Source organism: Camelina sativa, chromosome 9 (assembly GCF_030686135.1).
Source record: "Camelina sativa cultivar CO46 ecotype springtype chromosome 9, ASM3068613v1".
NCBI classification, from domain to species: domain Eukaryota; kingdom Viridiplantae; phylum Streptophyta; class Magnoliopsida; order Brassicales; family Brassicaceae; genus Camelina; species Camelina sativa.
The window spans coordinates 1,744,748-1,762,693 of record NC_141888.1 but is presented as its reverse complement, the minus strand read 5'-3'; the positions used below and the strand labels follow the sequence as shown (position 1 = coordinate 1,762,693).

At 30.0% G+C, this 17,946-nt stretch overlaps 2 protein-coding genes, 1 long non-coding RNA gene and 1 pseudogene across 5 annotated transcripts; all 4 read left to right on the top strand.

The window, feature by feature from the left end:
- Positions 1-51: 51 nt before the first annotated feature.
- Positions 52-1,894, top strand: LOC109126333 (uncharacterized; annotated as a pseudogene). Its single transcript, XR_015566138.1, has 7 exons — positions 52-62; positions 249-256; positions 363-461; positions 538-627; positions 770-824; positions 917-1,040; positions 1,127-1,894. The product of XR_015566138.1 is annotated as an uncharacterized LOC109126333 (transcript).
- Positions 1,895-2,016: 122 nt separating this feature from the next.
- Positions 2,017-3,326, top strand: LOC104714904 (F-box protein PP2-B10-like). Its single transcript, XM_019229837.2, has 3 exons — positions 2,017-2,472; positions 2,571-2,689; positions 2,780-3,326. Exons 1-3 carry the CDS (start codon positions 2,134-2,136, stop codon positions 3,312-3,314), a joined length of 993 nt encoding a protein of 330 aa, XP_019085382.1. The 5' UTR covers positions 2,017-2,133; the 3' UTR covers positions 3,315-3,326.
- Positions 3,327-3,868: 542 nt separating this feature from the next.
- Positions 3,869-5,290, top strand: LOC104710155 (putative F-box protein PP2-B8). Of its 2 annotated transcripts, none has more exons than XM_087464291.1 (3): positions 3,869-4,278; positions 4,408-4,509; positions 4,598-5,290. In XM_087464291.1, exons 1-3 carry the CDS (start codon positions 4,268-4,270, stop codon positions 5,040-5,042), a joined length of 558 nt encoding a protein of 185 aa, XP_087320417.1. In that variant the 5' UTR covers positions 3,869-4,267; the 3' UTR covers positions 5,043-5,290. The 2 variants fall into 2 exon arrangements, with proteins under 2 accessions (XP_087320417.1, XP_010425011.1); XM_010426709.2 differs by having other exon boundaries at positions 4,391-4,509.
- An 11,354-nt stretch (positions 5,291-16,644) lies between these two features.
- On the top strand, positions 16,645-17,436 carry LOC147937585 (uncharacterized). Its single transcript, XR_015565952.1, has 2 exons — positions 16,645-16,756; positions 17,159-17,436. It is a non-coding gene; the product is annotated as an uncharacterized LOC147937585 (long non-coding RNA).
- Positions 17,437-17,946: the final 510 nt, after the last annotated feature.

The following is a 17,946-nucleotide window of genomic DNA, read 5'->3' as shown; positions in this document are numbered from 1 at the left end:
CGTAGAAGGAACTCTATTTCACTCTTTGTAGCAATCCTCTTCTGATCGACAATGGCAAAAAGGTAATTTGTGTATATAATTCATCAATTTTTGCGCTTTGTTTATAGGATTTGAGGATAATGAACTGTCTCTCGCCTTTGAATTGCAATTTTGGTTGTCAATAGGAATGTGATCACAAGCTTATTTGAGAATGTTTCTTCTATATGGTGCTGATACTGAATCACTCTGATTGTTTGGGTATGTAATAGAGCATTTGGTTAGAGAAAGAGAGTGGGAAGAGGTGTATCATGTTATCAGCCATGAACCTTTCAGTCATATGTGAAGATACTCCTCAATATTGGCAATGCATTTCAATTCCTGAGGTGATGGTTTTGTTAAAGTTGAAGATTTACTTAAGCTGAATTTTAAAAACAACTGCTAATATACAACTGAAGTCACACACGATTGATGAAATCAGAGAGGTCAGTTTCCCTTAACGAGCAATTTCGATTGCAGTTCGTTTGATTGAGTTTTGGAATGGTTTCGTTTAATTTGCAGGCTGTGAGAAGAGACAATAAACAACGTTTTAGCCTCTTAGAAGAGAATGGTGAGCTCTTGATCCGCGCTAACCAAGGCCACTCCATCACGGTAATTGAACTTTAAAGTTGAGACCTTTCCATTTATTTTGGGTTTTTGTTTAGCACAGTAACACTATGATTATATTTTTGTTCTCCTAGTTTTGATCAATATGCTTCGTAGCTTTAGCTTTAGTTTTCGTCTTTGTGTGCAGACGGTGGAGTCAGAAAAGTTACTTAAACCAATACTGTCACCAGAAGAAGCTCCAGGTACTAACTAGTAGAACACATACTTGTGACTTCTGTTATATGTATGGCTTGGATTGTTGCTCTGTATTAATTAGAAATTTCTGTAATGGCAGTGTGTGTACATGGAATTTATAGAAAGAATTTGGAATCCATCTTAGCATCCGGGTTAAAGCGCATGAATAGAATGCATGTTCACTTCTCTTTGTGGCTTACCAACAGATGGTGAAGTGATTACTGGTAAGATTGTGATCCTATTGTTGTTTGTTCTGCATTATTGCATATGCACATTTATCTGATTACGAATTTACATGAATTTGGCGAAGGCATGAGAAGGAATGTTAATGTTTTGATCTTCCTCGACATGAAGAAAGCTCTTGAAGGGATGGTGGTGATGCTGGAAAATTGTTTTCCTGTGTTATGAAAGGTTTGAAAAAGTAGCAAAGCTTCGCTATCTATGTTGGTTCGATATTTGTGGCAGGACGAATGCTAGTGTCCTGGAAGGTTCAAGGGAGGGGATGAATGTTATGGCTTACATTGTGTTCAAGGGAGGGGATGAATGTTATGGCTTTGCGGATGTGCCTTTTGAATCTGCAGTTGGATTGGTGGGACAGGAACCTTCCAGAAGGTTCATATGCTTTGACGAAGAAGCTATGGATGATTGGTTTATAAGGAGAGAAGGTGGAAAGAGGAACGTTGTGAAACCAGAGAAGAGAGAAAATAGGTGGATGGAGATAAGAGCTTGGGGAATTCTTCAATGAAGGAGGATTAATGAATACTGATGAAATTGAGATGAGTGTTTTAGAGACTGAGCTGCTCAGTTGGAAGTCTGGCTTGATCATTCAAGGAATTGAAATCCGACCTGCAAAAAGTCCTCCAAAGTGAGTTGAGCGGAACACTCCGATTAACCGCTCATCTATTGGTATTATTGTCAATTGGTGGAGTGAAGAGGTACATTTCAGTTGAGTTTGTTGTAATGATTTGGTTCAATTTTGAGTTTATGTGGTGAACAAAGAACAAACAACTTACTTTGCTTATTATATGTATATCAACCGGTTTCATGCTGTGGAAGAGCGGTTGGATGATTTGGTTTATGTTTTTTGTGTTGTCTAGCTTTTCTTGTTTGTGGTTGTTTCCTTCTCCCCTCTCTCTTTTTCTTTAATTGGGCTTTTTTACTGTAGAAGGCCCATCTGAGACTATGACCAGAGAAAAAAAACGAAGGAGTGTGAAGTGGACGGGTGCAACGAAGGGTCATTCTCGTAGACGTTTTAAATAGGAAGTCTGAGAATTAAAATGACTCTCACCCCCGACTCGACGGAGACAAACAACAACGATGGCACAGTTAAGGAAACTGTTGGAGAAAAACCGAAGTGTAAGCAGCGGAAGAAGTAAGATTGATTCTGGTTCTTCTTCTTCTTCTTCTTCTCCTTTCAATTGGTTGCCTGAGGAATGCATTTCAAGCATAATCTCCTTCACTAGTCCTGAAGACGCCTGCGTCGCTGCTGTGGTTTCTAAAATCTTTAAATCGGCGGTGAAATCAGATATCATATGGGAGAAGTTTATTCCGGAAGATTATATATCTCTGATTCCTCCGTCGCGAGTTTTCTCGTCGAAGAAGGATCTCTACTTCTCCCTCTGCCACGATCCTCTCTTAATCGACGATGGCAATAAGGTAAGTAACCTAATTCAAATTGGTATATAGAGTTATTGATCAGTTCGGTTAGAGAGTTAATACTAAATCTCTGATAATTTTTTTGTCAAAAACCGAAGAGCATATGGTTAGAGAAAGCGAGTGGGAAGAGGTGTATCATGTTATCCGCGATGAACTTCTTAAGCATACATAGTGATTATCCTCCGCACCTCCACTGGTTTCCAAGTCCTGAAGCTAGGTGAAGTACCCCATTTTTTTTCATTATCTTTTGTAATGGGCCGATCATATTGAACATAACGCTGTATAACGTTGCCCCTATGATGTGCAGATTTGAATTGGTAGCGGAGGTTCCTCAAACATATAAGTTCGAGTTTCGTTGCAGAATGAATACTTGTGTCCTTTCTTCAAGAACACGTTACTCGGTCAACATTGTGTTCAAAAAAGGGTTTGAGTGTTTTGGCTTTAAGAATGTGGCGATGAAGGCTGAAGTTTGGCAGGTGGGAGATGTAGCATATAAAAGATTAGTGTGCTTTGATATGTCTACTGGTGGGCGAAAGGACACGGTGAAACCCGTGGCGAGAGAAGATGGGTGGATGGAGGTAGAAGTTGGGGAGTTTTTCAATGAAGGAGATGGTGATGAAATTGTTGAGACGAGTATTGTAGAAAGTAATAAAGCCCGCAAACATGGTTTGATCATTCAAGGAATTGAAATTCGTCCTTCAAAAATTCCCGCCGAGTGTGGCGGGGTTTTTTTTTTCTTTAGAGTGAAAAGCTTCTGGAAAAGAAGTAATTTATTATCGTTGTCAATCTTTAAACCTTATACTGTAATACAATATACTATACTCATTTTTGGGAAAAGCTAAACCATTGCATAATTTAGATTTTTCCTATTATCATTGTTACTAAGTATGAAGTAAAATAGTTTCATATATAATCCATTTCATAAACGTTGTTATAGTAACTTGTAATAAAAGTTAACTATCTACGAAAATAGAAACACACTAAACGTTTAACAAACTGGATTATATTTCCTAGATTCGTGAAGATTGTTACCATAGCAGCCGACGCTGAACTCGTGAACCCGTAAAGTCGTATATGCTCGTATGCTATAAAACTGTATTCGTGAAGATTGTTTCCATAACATGTCACATGGATTAAAATACCGGTAGAGAGGGAAGGGAGATGGATCCGTGGCTGTTGCCTGTTGGTGTCATTGTCATGAAGGTACCTAAACGTGTTTCGGAATCTTCTCAGAAATTTTAATTAAAAAAAGAGGCTTCTTTTCTTTTTACAAATTTTCATTTTTCTAATTAGCGTTACGGAGTCAAAACTATATTATTAAAAAAAGGGACCGATACACGGTTAACGCTTACTTTACTTGACTATTTATAATTTGTGTTTGTTTGTTAGAAATTTTGCAACCCATAAAAAAAAAACAAACTCAACATGTTCTGAGAGACTAAAATGACTAAAACAAGGTGCGTGCATGTGCATCAGCATTTTCGTAAACTCGTACAACGACTTAAGAAGACTTTTAGGCTCTCAGCTTCCGACAAAAGTCATGGCATTACTGAGCCGGTGTCTCTGGATGATTTGCCGGAAGAATGGATCTCTATCATAATCTCTTTCACAAGTCCACGAGATGCGTACGTCTTTGCTTCTGTTTCGAAGACCTTTGCATCCGCGGTCCAATCCGATATTGTATGGGAGAAGTTTATTCCGCCGGAGTATAGATCTTTGATTCCTCAATCGCCAGATATCTTATCCAAGGAAGAGCTCTACTTTGCTCTTTGCCATGAATCTGGTCTAATCGACGATGGCAAAAAGGTAAACCTATTAATAATATGAAAACTTTGTATTATGAAAAAAAAAACGATGTGATTTAAACTTTAAATATGAAATTATCTGCTTTGAATTTTTCTTCTTCCAAAACTTAAAGATCTTATGGATAGAAAGAGAGAATGCAAAGAGATGTATCATGTTATCTGCGATGAACCTCTCAATCTCGTGGGGTGATTCTCCTCAGAGTTGGCGATGGGTACCAGATCCCCAAGCTAGGTACCTTTTTTTATTAGTTATCTTTACATTAATTCGGTTTCAATTACTTGGTGGGATGATGATATCTCTACGTTAATACGTCGTACAGGTTTGAAACAGTAGCAGAACTACTTGAAGTATGTTTGTTTGAGATTCGTGGAAGAATAAATACTCGTGTCCTATCTCCAAGAACTCGTTACTCCGTTTACATTGTGTTCATGAAAGTGAATATATGTTATGGCTTTGAGAATGTAGCCGTGGAAGTTGTAGTTGGAGTGGTGGGGCAGAATTTAGATGAATCTTGTAGAAGATATGTATGCTTTGATGAGGCTAGGGATGAGCAGTTTAGAAGGAGAGACAGGGGAATGAACCTAGTGAAACCAGAGAGGAGAAATGATGGGTGGATGGAGATAAAGCTTGGGGAATTCTTCAATGAAGGAGGATTATCGAAGTATGATGAAATTGAGGTGGTTGCTTTAGAGAATAAGCAACGTCATTGGAAACGTGGCTTGATCATTCGAGGAATTGAAATCCGTCCTGCGAAGGTCCGGTAGTGAAATGCCAAGAATGATGATTTTTACCCTATGAACTTCTCATCTATTGGTAAATTATTGTTAATTGGTAATGCGATGGAGTGAAAAAGGCAACTCTGGTAACAAAAAAGTGTTTTCAGTTATGTGTGGTATAAGCTAAGTTCAACCTTTGTTCTTATGGTGGAGGATATGGCCTTGTAAGTAAGTTGAAAACTTTGTTGATTCTCATTATATGGGTTATTAGTTAGAAGATTTCCAGAGACCAAAAATAAGCATTAAACAGAGAGGTTGCAAAAGGTGCACATCGATGCCAATAAGGGTAGTTTCCGAGATATGTGTGGTTGACTCAAACGAGTCATTTCTTTTTGAATATTTAGCGGCAAAAACACGGTTTTGACTCAAAAGGCAGAGTTCAAAAATTATTAATGTGGAAACTATTTTAAAATAATTTTAGGCTTAAATTATTATTATTATTTTTTGAATTGAGGTTATGTTTCCATTCATACATGCTAAAGAAAAACAGGATGCATGGATACAATCCAAGAAAGGTTAAACGACACTCTTTCTTAAAATAAGACTAATCGTCTCACACAACTAGTAGCTAGGGAAAGCCTAATTTTAAGCTTTACCTTTCGAAATCCCATTAACACGGTATCTAAGCGTTTCAGATTTATCAATGACAGTGAGAGACGTATCTATTCTTGTTTGGTTATCTTCTTCCGATAATATAGCTTACTATCTAAGCCTAATGACGATACATAAACAAATATTTAACGAAGACTACATAGTCTACACGACTTACGAGATGACTATGACCAAAAAGCATTCATATATTTTGTTGCCATGTGTTTGAGATTCGTGGGAGAATGAATACTCGGGACCTATCTCCAAGAACTCGTTATTCGATCGGTCTACACTTTTGAAGATTATGGATAATTATGGCATTGGGGGTTGTGGTCATATTCATATAAGCTGTAGTTGGAGTGCTTGGAAAGGAACTTTCTAGAAGATCTATATGTTTTGATGAGTTTATAAGTAAAGATTGGGGAAGGATGAGCGGACAAGACGTGGGGACGGAGATAGAGCTTGGTGAATTCTTCAACGGAGGATTGATGAAATTAAAGTAAGAGAATCTATACTATTAAAAGGGAAGCACTTTTAATAATTAGACATAGATTAAGATATCATTACATGAAAATATGTGGATCTCGGGTTGGCCCAGTATATTCCTATTCGGATTGTGAATAATGTGACTAAGAGGATGAGTTCTAAATCCGTATCCAAACATATACAATCATTTAAATTTATTACCATAAGAATCAGACTCTTCAAGTTGAAAAAATATATATGTAAACATATTTAATTTCGTAATATATTTTGAGATACTTCTGGAAACAAAAATTTATTTTTAACATAATGATAACTATTTGATTGAGTAAGAATTGGTCAAATCTAATTTGTTATCATAAATTACGTGGTTAATTTAAGGAAACAAATATTGGTTTATTAAAAATGGTAATAGATAACGTTAGATTTTCAAATTTGTTCAAAAAAATTATAATATTTTATGGAAATAAAAGAATAATTATAAACAAGAAAATAACTAATGAAATATCTTTAAAAGGAATATGCTCTTCAATATTGATTTCAAGTCGATTAATAAGAAAGTATTACAAAAATATATTTAAATTACAGGCAATATATACATATCCGTAAACTATTATTTTAAAACTTATGAAAATATTTTAATGTTTAGTTAAATAACGGATCTACAAAATCCTATTTTTGTGTAAATTCTAATTTTAAAAATATTAAGTTTAATAAAATAAATAACGATTAAAAGTTGAAATTAAAATCTGTAATAAATTTTTATCGACTGTGGTTTGAAATTAATTGTAGATTATTTAAAGAATTAATAATTGATATTATATTTCCGATATCCTGAAAATTTTAATAAGATTTGTTGTTATACTTATAAATTAAAGATATTCTTTTAGTCATGTAACAAATATTAAAACAAAATATGGGTAAATATATGATGACGAAATTTGTGGAAACCATCAACGAACAATTAGGAAATTTATGCAATATTTATGGCAAAAAATATCTTAACAATAAATGAAAAATTTCAAACAGATATCTAACTTTTTCCCATACCATTTTCCTATATATATAACGTAGTATTTGTGTTTAAGCCTTGAATATATACATATTTTTTTGTTTCAATTTTGATAGCACATATTTTTTTGTTCTTTTTGCTAATTGTAGTAGAATCTAATTTGAGTTTTTATGCTGATTTCAGCGTTCAAATGGAGCATGAGACGGTTGTTTCTCCACTTGTGTGTCACTATCTCTTCAAACCAATGGTACTTTAATCTATTAATTCTTAAGTTTTCTTATTTTTTTTGGTGGATTTTATATTATGGTGAGTTGATCTTTATTTTACCTAACACACCTTTTGAATGGAAAAACTTAAAAATCGAGCTCTTATTAAATCATCAAAAATATTAATCATGATATATAGAAGATCTGGAAGAGTTGTTGATAGAAAATGGATCCTCAAACCGACTCATCGAGCTAAATGATAATTTTTGTACTTTCCTGAATTTTAAAATTCTTGGTTGAATTGTCTATTAAACCAAAGAAAAAACCAGGATACAGTTTATACTTTGATGTAGGGGGATGTTATTGCAGGGAAGATTTGGGCAGGTCGCAACATATTGATGTTTGATTGTGCAAGGGAAAGAGAATTATTGCAGAGATTGGATGTCAACCATCCGAGCCAAAAGGTGCCATCGATTATTTGGATTGCTGGTGATATGAATTAGTACAAACAACTAAACATTTCAAAATGTTAATATTTTCATGAGCGGAATGTTAAATGATGTAATTTTGTCTCTTTGATTTTGTTTAAAAGTGATTTTGTATATTATTAATTTGTGTGTTTTGTTATTGAAGATGGAAAACTGTGCCTCGATATTTTGGACTCGGAATCTAACTCATGTGAATGTGATACACATAAATATTAAGAATTTAATTGTTTGGTATATTTCTATTTTTTATTTAAGATAGATAATAATAAGGGTGTGTTTATGCATGGTTTTAGCCATGGAAAATGTTGGATCACACAAGAATCAAGTACAAAAAAAGATATAACTAAACTATACTAATTAATCTTATTACGACAAATAGAAAAAAAAAACAAAAAAAGAAGAAGAGAATTTTTAGATTATATTGACTTTTTCAATTATGGAAATAGTTATTATATTTGTAATATATAATCTAACCACAATATACTATTTTGAAAAATAGCATATTCTTTATATATTTTTTTATGATTTTAGATTCATTCACTATCTAAAAAAATGGAAATATTATCAGTTTTCAAAAATATTAATTTAAATTATATATTTTATATACTATGTTCATAGGTGAAAATAATTTATTTATACTATTATTTTTAATTATAGTTGTCTTTACATATAATAAATACAAATATGATCATTCTTTTTGTATAAATGGAATTTAAAACAAATCGAATATTAAACTGATATGGATCTGGATTATGAACATTAATATTCCTTAAAAAATTTTAATATGTTTACAGACATTATCCCACACATATATAATATATAATCATATATATAAAAGTAGAGTTTCAGTCTCTCCTTATTGGTCCACTTGGCAATGCAATTTTAATTAAAAAAAATTATATTAAAACACAAAATTTAAAACAATTAATTTTCACATTTAACTCACATAATATAAAACTGAAATCTTTATAGCTTCTCCCTATAAATTATGCATTAACTTTATTTCTCCACTAAGTTGTATTAATCAATTGTATTAAAACAAAACAATAAATTAGAATTGTAACTCTCATTTTTCTAAATGTAATTTTTCATCATTTCTCTTCCTATAAATACTCATTATCTTATTCTCTTAGTCTATCACTCTTTCATTCTCTCATCTTCTTCCACTACTCTCAAATCTCTTTTTTGTTTTGTTTTGTTTTGTTTTGTTTTGTATTTTTTTGTTATTGTTGTTGTATGGGTTATAAAAAATCAAATCAAATATCATTGTAAAAGCTTAGTTTTAGAGTTTGTATGATATGCATATCTTATTTATTTATTTTAATCTTTTAAAATGTTTATCTCCATTTTCTATTTTATATTAACATCTTATAAGTCATTATTTTCATACTTCCTTACAATATTCACCACACAATAAGATCATAAAGTTGAAATGATCCATATGTAATTATCTATTATGTCTCTGGTTATCTCACATATTCATGTATCATTTTAAATAATTTATAAAGATCAATATAATAGATCAATATAATTATCCATTTATCCATTTATAAAGACTATTTTGTTTTGTGATCCAATTGTTAAATCTGCAGAGATCAATATAATATATATATTTTTTTATGATTTGAGGTTTTTGAAAAAAAAAGAACATAATTAAACAATTGGTTTTTTGTGTCTTTAATCAAAATAAAAAATGATCCAAAAAACAAAACATATTCAACTGGAACTTAAATATAAAAATAAAATATAATTTTAAAAATATCATTTCACTAAATTCTCTAAAGATGAAACCATTAGTATGAAATCTAGCACTATAAATTAAATTGATGAGTGAAAACCAAAAAAATATAAGTTATCCTTAGGATTTTAAAATTTATTGAGATTAAAGAATTCATATAATTTTATAAGAAAACTAATTTAGTTTGTCACTTAAAAAGTAATACTTTTTATTTTGAAATATTATGTGTAAGTGTTGAGTTTATATCAACAAACAACCAAATCATGTGAATTTTGATTCAGCCATTTGGTATTCCTTTTATTTTAGGTTATAAAAAATTAAAATATTTATTTATAATTAAAGACATGTAACTCCATTTAACTCAAATGTAACTTCTATCCAATAATTGTACATTAATTCATTCCTCCTACTAACTTATTATCTTTCAAGAGAAATTATTTTTGGTTAAACTTTAATATTTTTTATTTATTTTGGTTGGCTAAACTTATATTCATATTTTGGTTGGCTAAATTAATATATTTCTCATGTAAAATTATTGTTTATAATATATTTCTCATTTCAAAGTTTAAAGCAATATATCATATATATAAAATTAAGGTTTTGGTCTCTCCTTATTGGTTGATTTTCATTTAATGTTTTCTAATTTTTATTTATTTTTTATTTGCTTTCTAATTGCTTTAAACAATATTTAAGATCCAATAAACACAATACATTTAACTCACACATTAAAATAAAATTATAACTGAAAATAAAATAAATTATGCATTAATCATATTCTACCACTCAATTCTATTCAAACACAATAAATTACTATTGTAACTCCATAGTTCTAAATGTAACTTCCATCATTTCTTATCATATAAACAAACATTCTCTCAATCTATCATTCTCTCATATTGACATTCTTTTACTATCTCATTTTCACATTCTCTCATTCTCTTCTACAATATCTCAAATCATTTTTCATTTTTTTTTTGTTATTTTTGATTTCTTATTTTTGTTGTATGGGTTGTTAAAAAAAAATGAAATATCATTGTAAATTGTTAATGCTAAATTTTAATTTTAGAGACTACATGATATATATTTTACATTGTTCTTATTTTAAAAGATTTATCTCCTTTATCTAATTTGGATTATTATCTTATAAGTAATTATTCTCTCTTCCTCTCCCACCAATATCAAATGTTGTTATATCTCATATGTGTTGTAAGAGTTTGATTCTATATTTTAATTTAGAAAGTATTATATATATATATAGATATTACATTATTCTATTTTTTAAAGATTCATCTCCATTATCTAATTTGGATTACCATCTTATAGTAAACATTCTCTCTTCCTCTCCTACCAATATCAAATGTTGTTATATCTCATATGTGTTGTAACTTGTAAGAGTTTGATTCTATATTTTAATGTAGAAAGTATTATATATATTTAACATTGTTTTCAATTTTTATTTTATTTATATAAAAAAAATTTCTTTTATATTTCTTGCCTTTCTAATCTATTCATATTTATTTTTTAAATTTTCATAGTTAAATTTAAATTCACATATGTTGGTTTTAACAAAACAGTCAACTTTATTTGAGAATTAGATGTTCCTATTCATTTTTAAACGATCAATGTGTAACATATAAGCATTTTATCTTGCAATCACAAGTTCCATTTCCATTGCTTAACTCCATGGTTAAACTATAATATATGTTGTCCTATTTGTAGGAATAACAACATACTTATTTAATTTATTTAAAAGAGCACATGATTAAACGAAATAAACATTTCTCCAAATTTTATAATTCAATCAGTGAGTGTACTTATTACTTTGAAAAACTTTTACATTGAAGTTCATAAAATCATATAAGAAAACTAAAATACTATATCACTTCAAATTTGGAAGGAAACACTTGGTATTCCTTTTAAAAAAAGTCAAGACACATATAAAAATTTATTAATATTTAACTCACTTTAAAGACATTAAAGGTCATTTAACTCAAAAATAACTTCTATCCAATAATTTCATACATTCCTCCCACAAATAAAAAATATATATATGTTCAAGATTGTATTTAAATATTATATAATTTTTTAGTTAGCTAAATTTATAGTCACATATATACAATATATATACATAAGAATTTATATTACTTATTAACACCATAATTCGACTCATTATTTGCTTAACTCAATATTAGTTTCAAAGCCAACTAAAGAAAAACAGAAACGATCTTATTGATATTAGACCAAAACATGGGCATACAAACATAATCACTTACACGGAAGATATTTTTTTTAAAAACAACTTATTATTGCAACATCAACGTATGAAGGGTTTACATAAGCAGTTAATTATAAAATCTATAATACAATAAATGTATTGGAAACAATATCAGTCAATGATAAGATTAGATCCTCAAAAGCAAGAAACAACATCTTCATAATTCATAAAAAGTAAACGCCACAATTATACACATCTGAACGAAATGGTATAAACATATATTGTATAAATAAAAGTGACGGCAAAGCCCGTATATGCCTAATTAAAACGAAATAATACAAAAGAGAAAATGAAAAAGACCAAAAAAAAAAACAAGAAAGTGCCAACTACACCACAACCCACGCGTTGCATGGGGAAGCACCTAGTAATTCTAATAGCAAACTAAGTTTTTGAAATCAATTCCGCACGTACGTGCAGGTCCGAATCTAGTGATTGATTAATGTTTGAGAATTAATGTGAATATATACATATATATATATATCTTATTATATAATATGAGAAGGTTTTCCTCAACTTTTACTAAGGAGATGACACTTGGCATGCTGTATATCTGACACATGTATTCATTTGTTATTTGGACCTAATTAATTTGTTATTTGGACCTTATTAACTTAAATTATTTGTAGTTTGGACTTTAGTAACTACAGGCCCACAAAACCAAAAAAAAATTACATCTCCTTCTTATATAGATATTTTCAGTTTTGTACAAAACTAAATATATAAATATAGAATGTTTGGTTGACAAAAAAAATTATATATATATATAAATATAGATATTTTCAGCAAAATGTATATTCTAGATTTTTATCGTTATGAAGATGCATCAAACAAATAATCAATTTATCCGTTATTCTTATCAAGTGAAAATAGTTTACGATCATTATTTATTTCTTATTTGCTTGGACTCTTCGTAAATTTGTCACTAATCTGCTTTAAATATGAGCATAATTATGAGACCAGTGACGGGGATTCTGATTCGATAGTATTTTTTTCATAATCGATTGTATGTATTTAATTGTATTTAGATCTATGTGGATTTGCTCTTTTTATTATTACTTATACCAATTAAGTGGCTCATAAGTATCTGGTAAACAATTGTATTATGTTTTTTTCCTTAGTTTATCCAGTTAAAAATTAAAAGATGTAGTTAATAAATACAAAAGATAAAACAATGAAGAAACTCCGTTAAAAAGCATCTGTAATTTTTTATGGATTTTTTCTTCGCTACATAAGGAAGTGGATCACTTATTTGGAGACACTACTACATGAGTTACAAAATTACGAAGAAAAAATAACTGAGAAAACTTAAATTATATAGAAATTAGAGATAAATTGAAATTGCCAAAATTTCAAGAGATAGATTAGAAAAATTGAAGATGTAATTTGTGAGAATCTTAAAATATTATGTAATTTAAAATTAATTATTAGATTTCAAAAAATAAATTAGCAAATTGTAATGTGTGAGAATAAATTAAAGTAATCAAATTATGAAAAAGGGGGAAAACAGAAAAACATTAAGAGATATATTAGGAAAAAATATTGATGTGTTTTGTGGGAAAGTTAAAATATATCAGAGTGAAAAACTATAGAAAATGGAGTTTTATTTGGGTTATGGGGTGTTTGATTAAAGAACAATAGTGTATGTGATTTTTGTTAGAGATTGTTCTCAATTGGAGAAAATGGTGTTAAAATCAAAGAAGAGACCTGCGTTTTTTACTTATTTGGAGGAAATAAGGAGAGTAAGAAAACGTTTTTTTTTTGTATCATATATCCTATATAGTTGATTTCTAGATAAACTAATGTTAAAACAATCACACAATATTTGTGTTCTGCTACATTTTTTTTGTATATATAAACAACTATATTTTCCTCAGTCTTGATGCTATGAATTAATATTAATTTTAAGTTAATCTTTTATTATTATAATATTAATTTGTGTCAAGTATTAGAAAATATGTTTTTTGGAGAGACGACACAAAAAATTTAAAAACCTGCAAATATTTAAGGAAAAAGTAAGCAACATTGCATGTGCACAAAAAGTAAGGAAAAAGTATCAACTGTATTGAACAAGAGAAAGAAGATGGCATGTGCACAAACTTGAAGTGGATTTGTGTAAATTACAAGCTTGAACAAGTTGGTAGCAGTGATTTATATATATAATATGAGAAGGTTTTTCTCAACTTTTGTTAAGGAGATGACACTTAGCTTACTATATTTCTGACATCTGTATTTTTTTGTTTGAATCAAATTAACTATAATTTAGACCTAAATAACTATAAGCCCACAAAACAATACAAAAAACCATCTACATTTCCTTCTTCCCTTTTTTAATCAGAAACATATGCACCCTCCAATAATCCTCCAATAATCTAAAGCCACCTTATATCAGTCTGTGATTGGTTTCATCTCGGAACTATACCAACATTAAATTAAATTTATAGGTTTGAATTCTTGGGTTTAATTTCTGTGTTTGAATCTTATATAATTTTTTACAGGCACAAACAAAATCAAATTTAAGTAAGATGGTGGGTAGGTATTATTCAAGTAAATTAGTTTAAATTTTTTTAAAAAATTTTATATAAAATTAAAATTTTGACCTTACTTACTGGAAAATTACGTAAGATTGTGAGATGAGTTTGATCTAATTCTATAATTATTTTGTTTGATTCACACTTATTTTTTCAAACGTCATGGTATTTTTAAATTACATAAAATTTATAAGTTTTCATATTAGGAATTTCAAAATAAATTATGAACATAATCAGTTATATTTTGATTTGAAATAATATCATCATTTTATGCATTGCCTTATACCCACTATTTTCCTCAATTTTCATTTTTGTTTATATTACTTCTCATTTTAACTTATTATTTTGAAACAATTGCGAATTTATGATCATTAATATTTGATTTCAATCCCTTCTCCTTCTTAATGGCTCAAACATTCTTTTTTTTTTTTTTTTTTTTGGCTACAAAAGATCAGCTCAAACGAGCCAATGGGAAGGAAAATTGTTTACAAACAGAACATGATGCGGAGAGGTACGCGCTTGGCGTGCCAAGGAGTCCGCACTTACATTAGCTTTTCTTGAAATATAAGATAAAGAGAAAGAAGAAAATTCTTCCCTATCCATCGTGATGTCGTCCAAGTACGTCGAGAAAGCTGGCCAGTCAGAAGGAGAAGACACCATCTTCACCAGATCTGCACAGTCCGTATAGAAAGCCACGTCCCAGAAATCATGGCCAATCATGCACCGCATCGCCCACAGGAGAGCTTCAACTTCGGCATGTAATGGAGATAGACTTCGACGAAAACTCCTAGCGCCCATCAGCGGTGACGCCGCCTGTAGTGAGGTACTGCACCATCCAGCGCCTGCAAATTGGTCTCCTGCTTTCCAGGAACCATCTATAAAGCAGCGGTAACCCTACAAACACAACCTCTATCAGACAATTATGAAAACTAAAACATTTACTTTATATTCTACTCTCGATTCAATCTCCAACGAACAACAAACCACCGGTAACAATAGTATCGTTGTTCGATGATCCGTTTTCGGGAAGTTCCTAACTTTAGAAGGAAAATTATCTTACTAAGTCTTGAATATTTTTTCCAAAAATGTAAATTATTTTTACTATTGTTCATCTATTGATGATTATGCAATCATTTTAATATATTTATAAAAGAAAATAAATAATTTCATGTGTATTTGATTTTAAAAGAATTTTAATATATAATGATGTTGGGCGTCAGATTCTTAGAGTAAGAGTTGAAAGAAACCTTACTATATTATATCATCTAATAATAAAGTAAAGTTTTATTTTAGAAAGCTCCAAAAGATTGTCATTTGATGCTCTCGTCTTTCACAAGGGTCATTTGTTTCTTTTAATTTTTAGTGTAACAAATTTATTCAATTGAATTTACATAATAAAAATTTCGCTTAACAAATAATTTGATGATTAAATAGTTTAAGGATATAAGATTATAATATATATATTTGGATGGTATAGGATAATGTCGAGTAATAATTGGCTGTTTTCTTTCCACACTTAAATATAAATAATTCACATGATCTTGATATTGCATTATTTTATTTTAATTTCAATCCATTTAAATTAAACTTAAGTATATTTTAATATATAATATCTAAATAACTAAGTGAGAATTGAATATATTTTTTTGATAAAGAGATAACAGTATTTATTTCTGTTTAAATTCATGATTTGATTAGCTAAAATGCCTGGTCATAACTCTATAGGAAAACCAGCATAATACAAATGATGATAAAACACATATAATTAATGATGTATTAAAATTTAGAAACTTCAAATAAATTTGGTATGAGATAACGAATAAGAAATAACTACTTAATTACTTCAACTAAAATTTTTTACCGAGATATCCTATTTATTTTATTTTGCGTCAAAACATGAAGAACACATATTAAATATTTTTTAAAAAATTTGAACATTAAAATTTTAAAAATTATATATCTAGATTTAAGATATATAAGAATTAATAAAACTATAAATAAAATATATCTCGCGCATCGCGCGAGCCAGTAGTATATAATAATTTGTTGTGTATGTGATTTTTGTCTTTATTTTTAGCCACTCGTTGTTGTTTGCGGTTTTTAAAAATTTAGCAATTATGAGCGACTAAAAGCGTAGATAGCAATTTGCTTGATTGATTTAAATGTTGTCAACCCCAACCGTTCGCAAACGAGTGGTTGCAGAAATACTAATCAAGTAATTAAAAGTTGAAAAAATAATATAAAAAACATAAACTTGAATGAAAAGTTTGGTTTTTAAAAGTAAATTAACTGTGAAAAATAAATATCAAATTGAGCTGACAAGATGAAGATCCAAACTACGAAACTTAACAATTTGATCTGACCTGATAGCACCAAATAAGGTTTTTTTTTCGTTTTCAAAGTTGAATTTTTTAGCTGTTAAGTGTTTTAACATTTTTAGCTTTAAAGTTAAATCACATCACTTTTGGCTTTGGATATGTGATTCGTGTACACTCAACCTTTTGCTGCCTTATGCATATCAGAGTAGTCTCGTAAAATCATTACACCATGATATGGTCTTATATGCTTATATTTGACTCGATTTTTTTTTCTTATCATATTGTTTGTTAGTTATAATATTTCCAAAATCCAAAACATTGGAGTACAATTGAACGTGAGGTTACAAAAGTTGAACATTGATGCATATCAGGGTAGTCTCGAAAATATGTGTGAGGACGACTTAAAAACGAGTCTTTTCTTTTTATATACATGTAGCACCAACGGCGATTTATTTAATTTCTCAGCTTGCAGAAGAAGAACACGGCGTTGACTCAAGAGGCAAAGGCAGAGAAATTTGTGAGATTCTCACCAAATAATATATCACTGGTTATTCGCCACCTATCAATGACTTGCCCGAGGATTAAAGACTTAATTAGTTTTACACGTATTCATTCCCTAAAAAGTAGTATATTATAAGACTACCTTCACACGAGAGTACTTTTTATAAATAATGTATTTTAATATCCAAATTAATTTTCAAATTGATGTATGAAATCGACAATATAAAATATTGGAACTGAAAGTTCCAGAGTAGGAGGTTGGCATTTGTTCATATAATCGCACTAAAGAAGGAGCCATGTTCGCACGCCCTGCTTGATCTACAGCTAGGGAAGTGAAAATGATGCGGATCTTAATAAGAATAAATCAGAACTGATCCTTTTATTAACGTAGAATTTGAAGAAGAGTTTACAGAAAAATGACAATTAAAGAGTTAAGCGCAGTTAATACAAAAATAATAGCTCTTCTCTCTCTAATTGCCCAAAAAGTGGATATCCATGGTGAGGTTCGGTGAGACCATAGAACGCCGTCGATGAGTACCACGAGCCACGCCAACACTACAACAGGGACTATGCCCGTGGCGAGAAAGGAAGGAAAGCGACGATGTTTGCTATCGATGGAAAATAAAAGCAGCAAAGCAAGCCTTGGAACAAATACTATCGCGAATCTGATAATCTCGGCTTCAAAGACAAGCGCCAATATTGCAAATTCCACAGATTCAACGGACACTCAACCAAAGAGTGCAAAACACTTC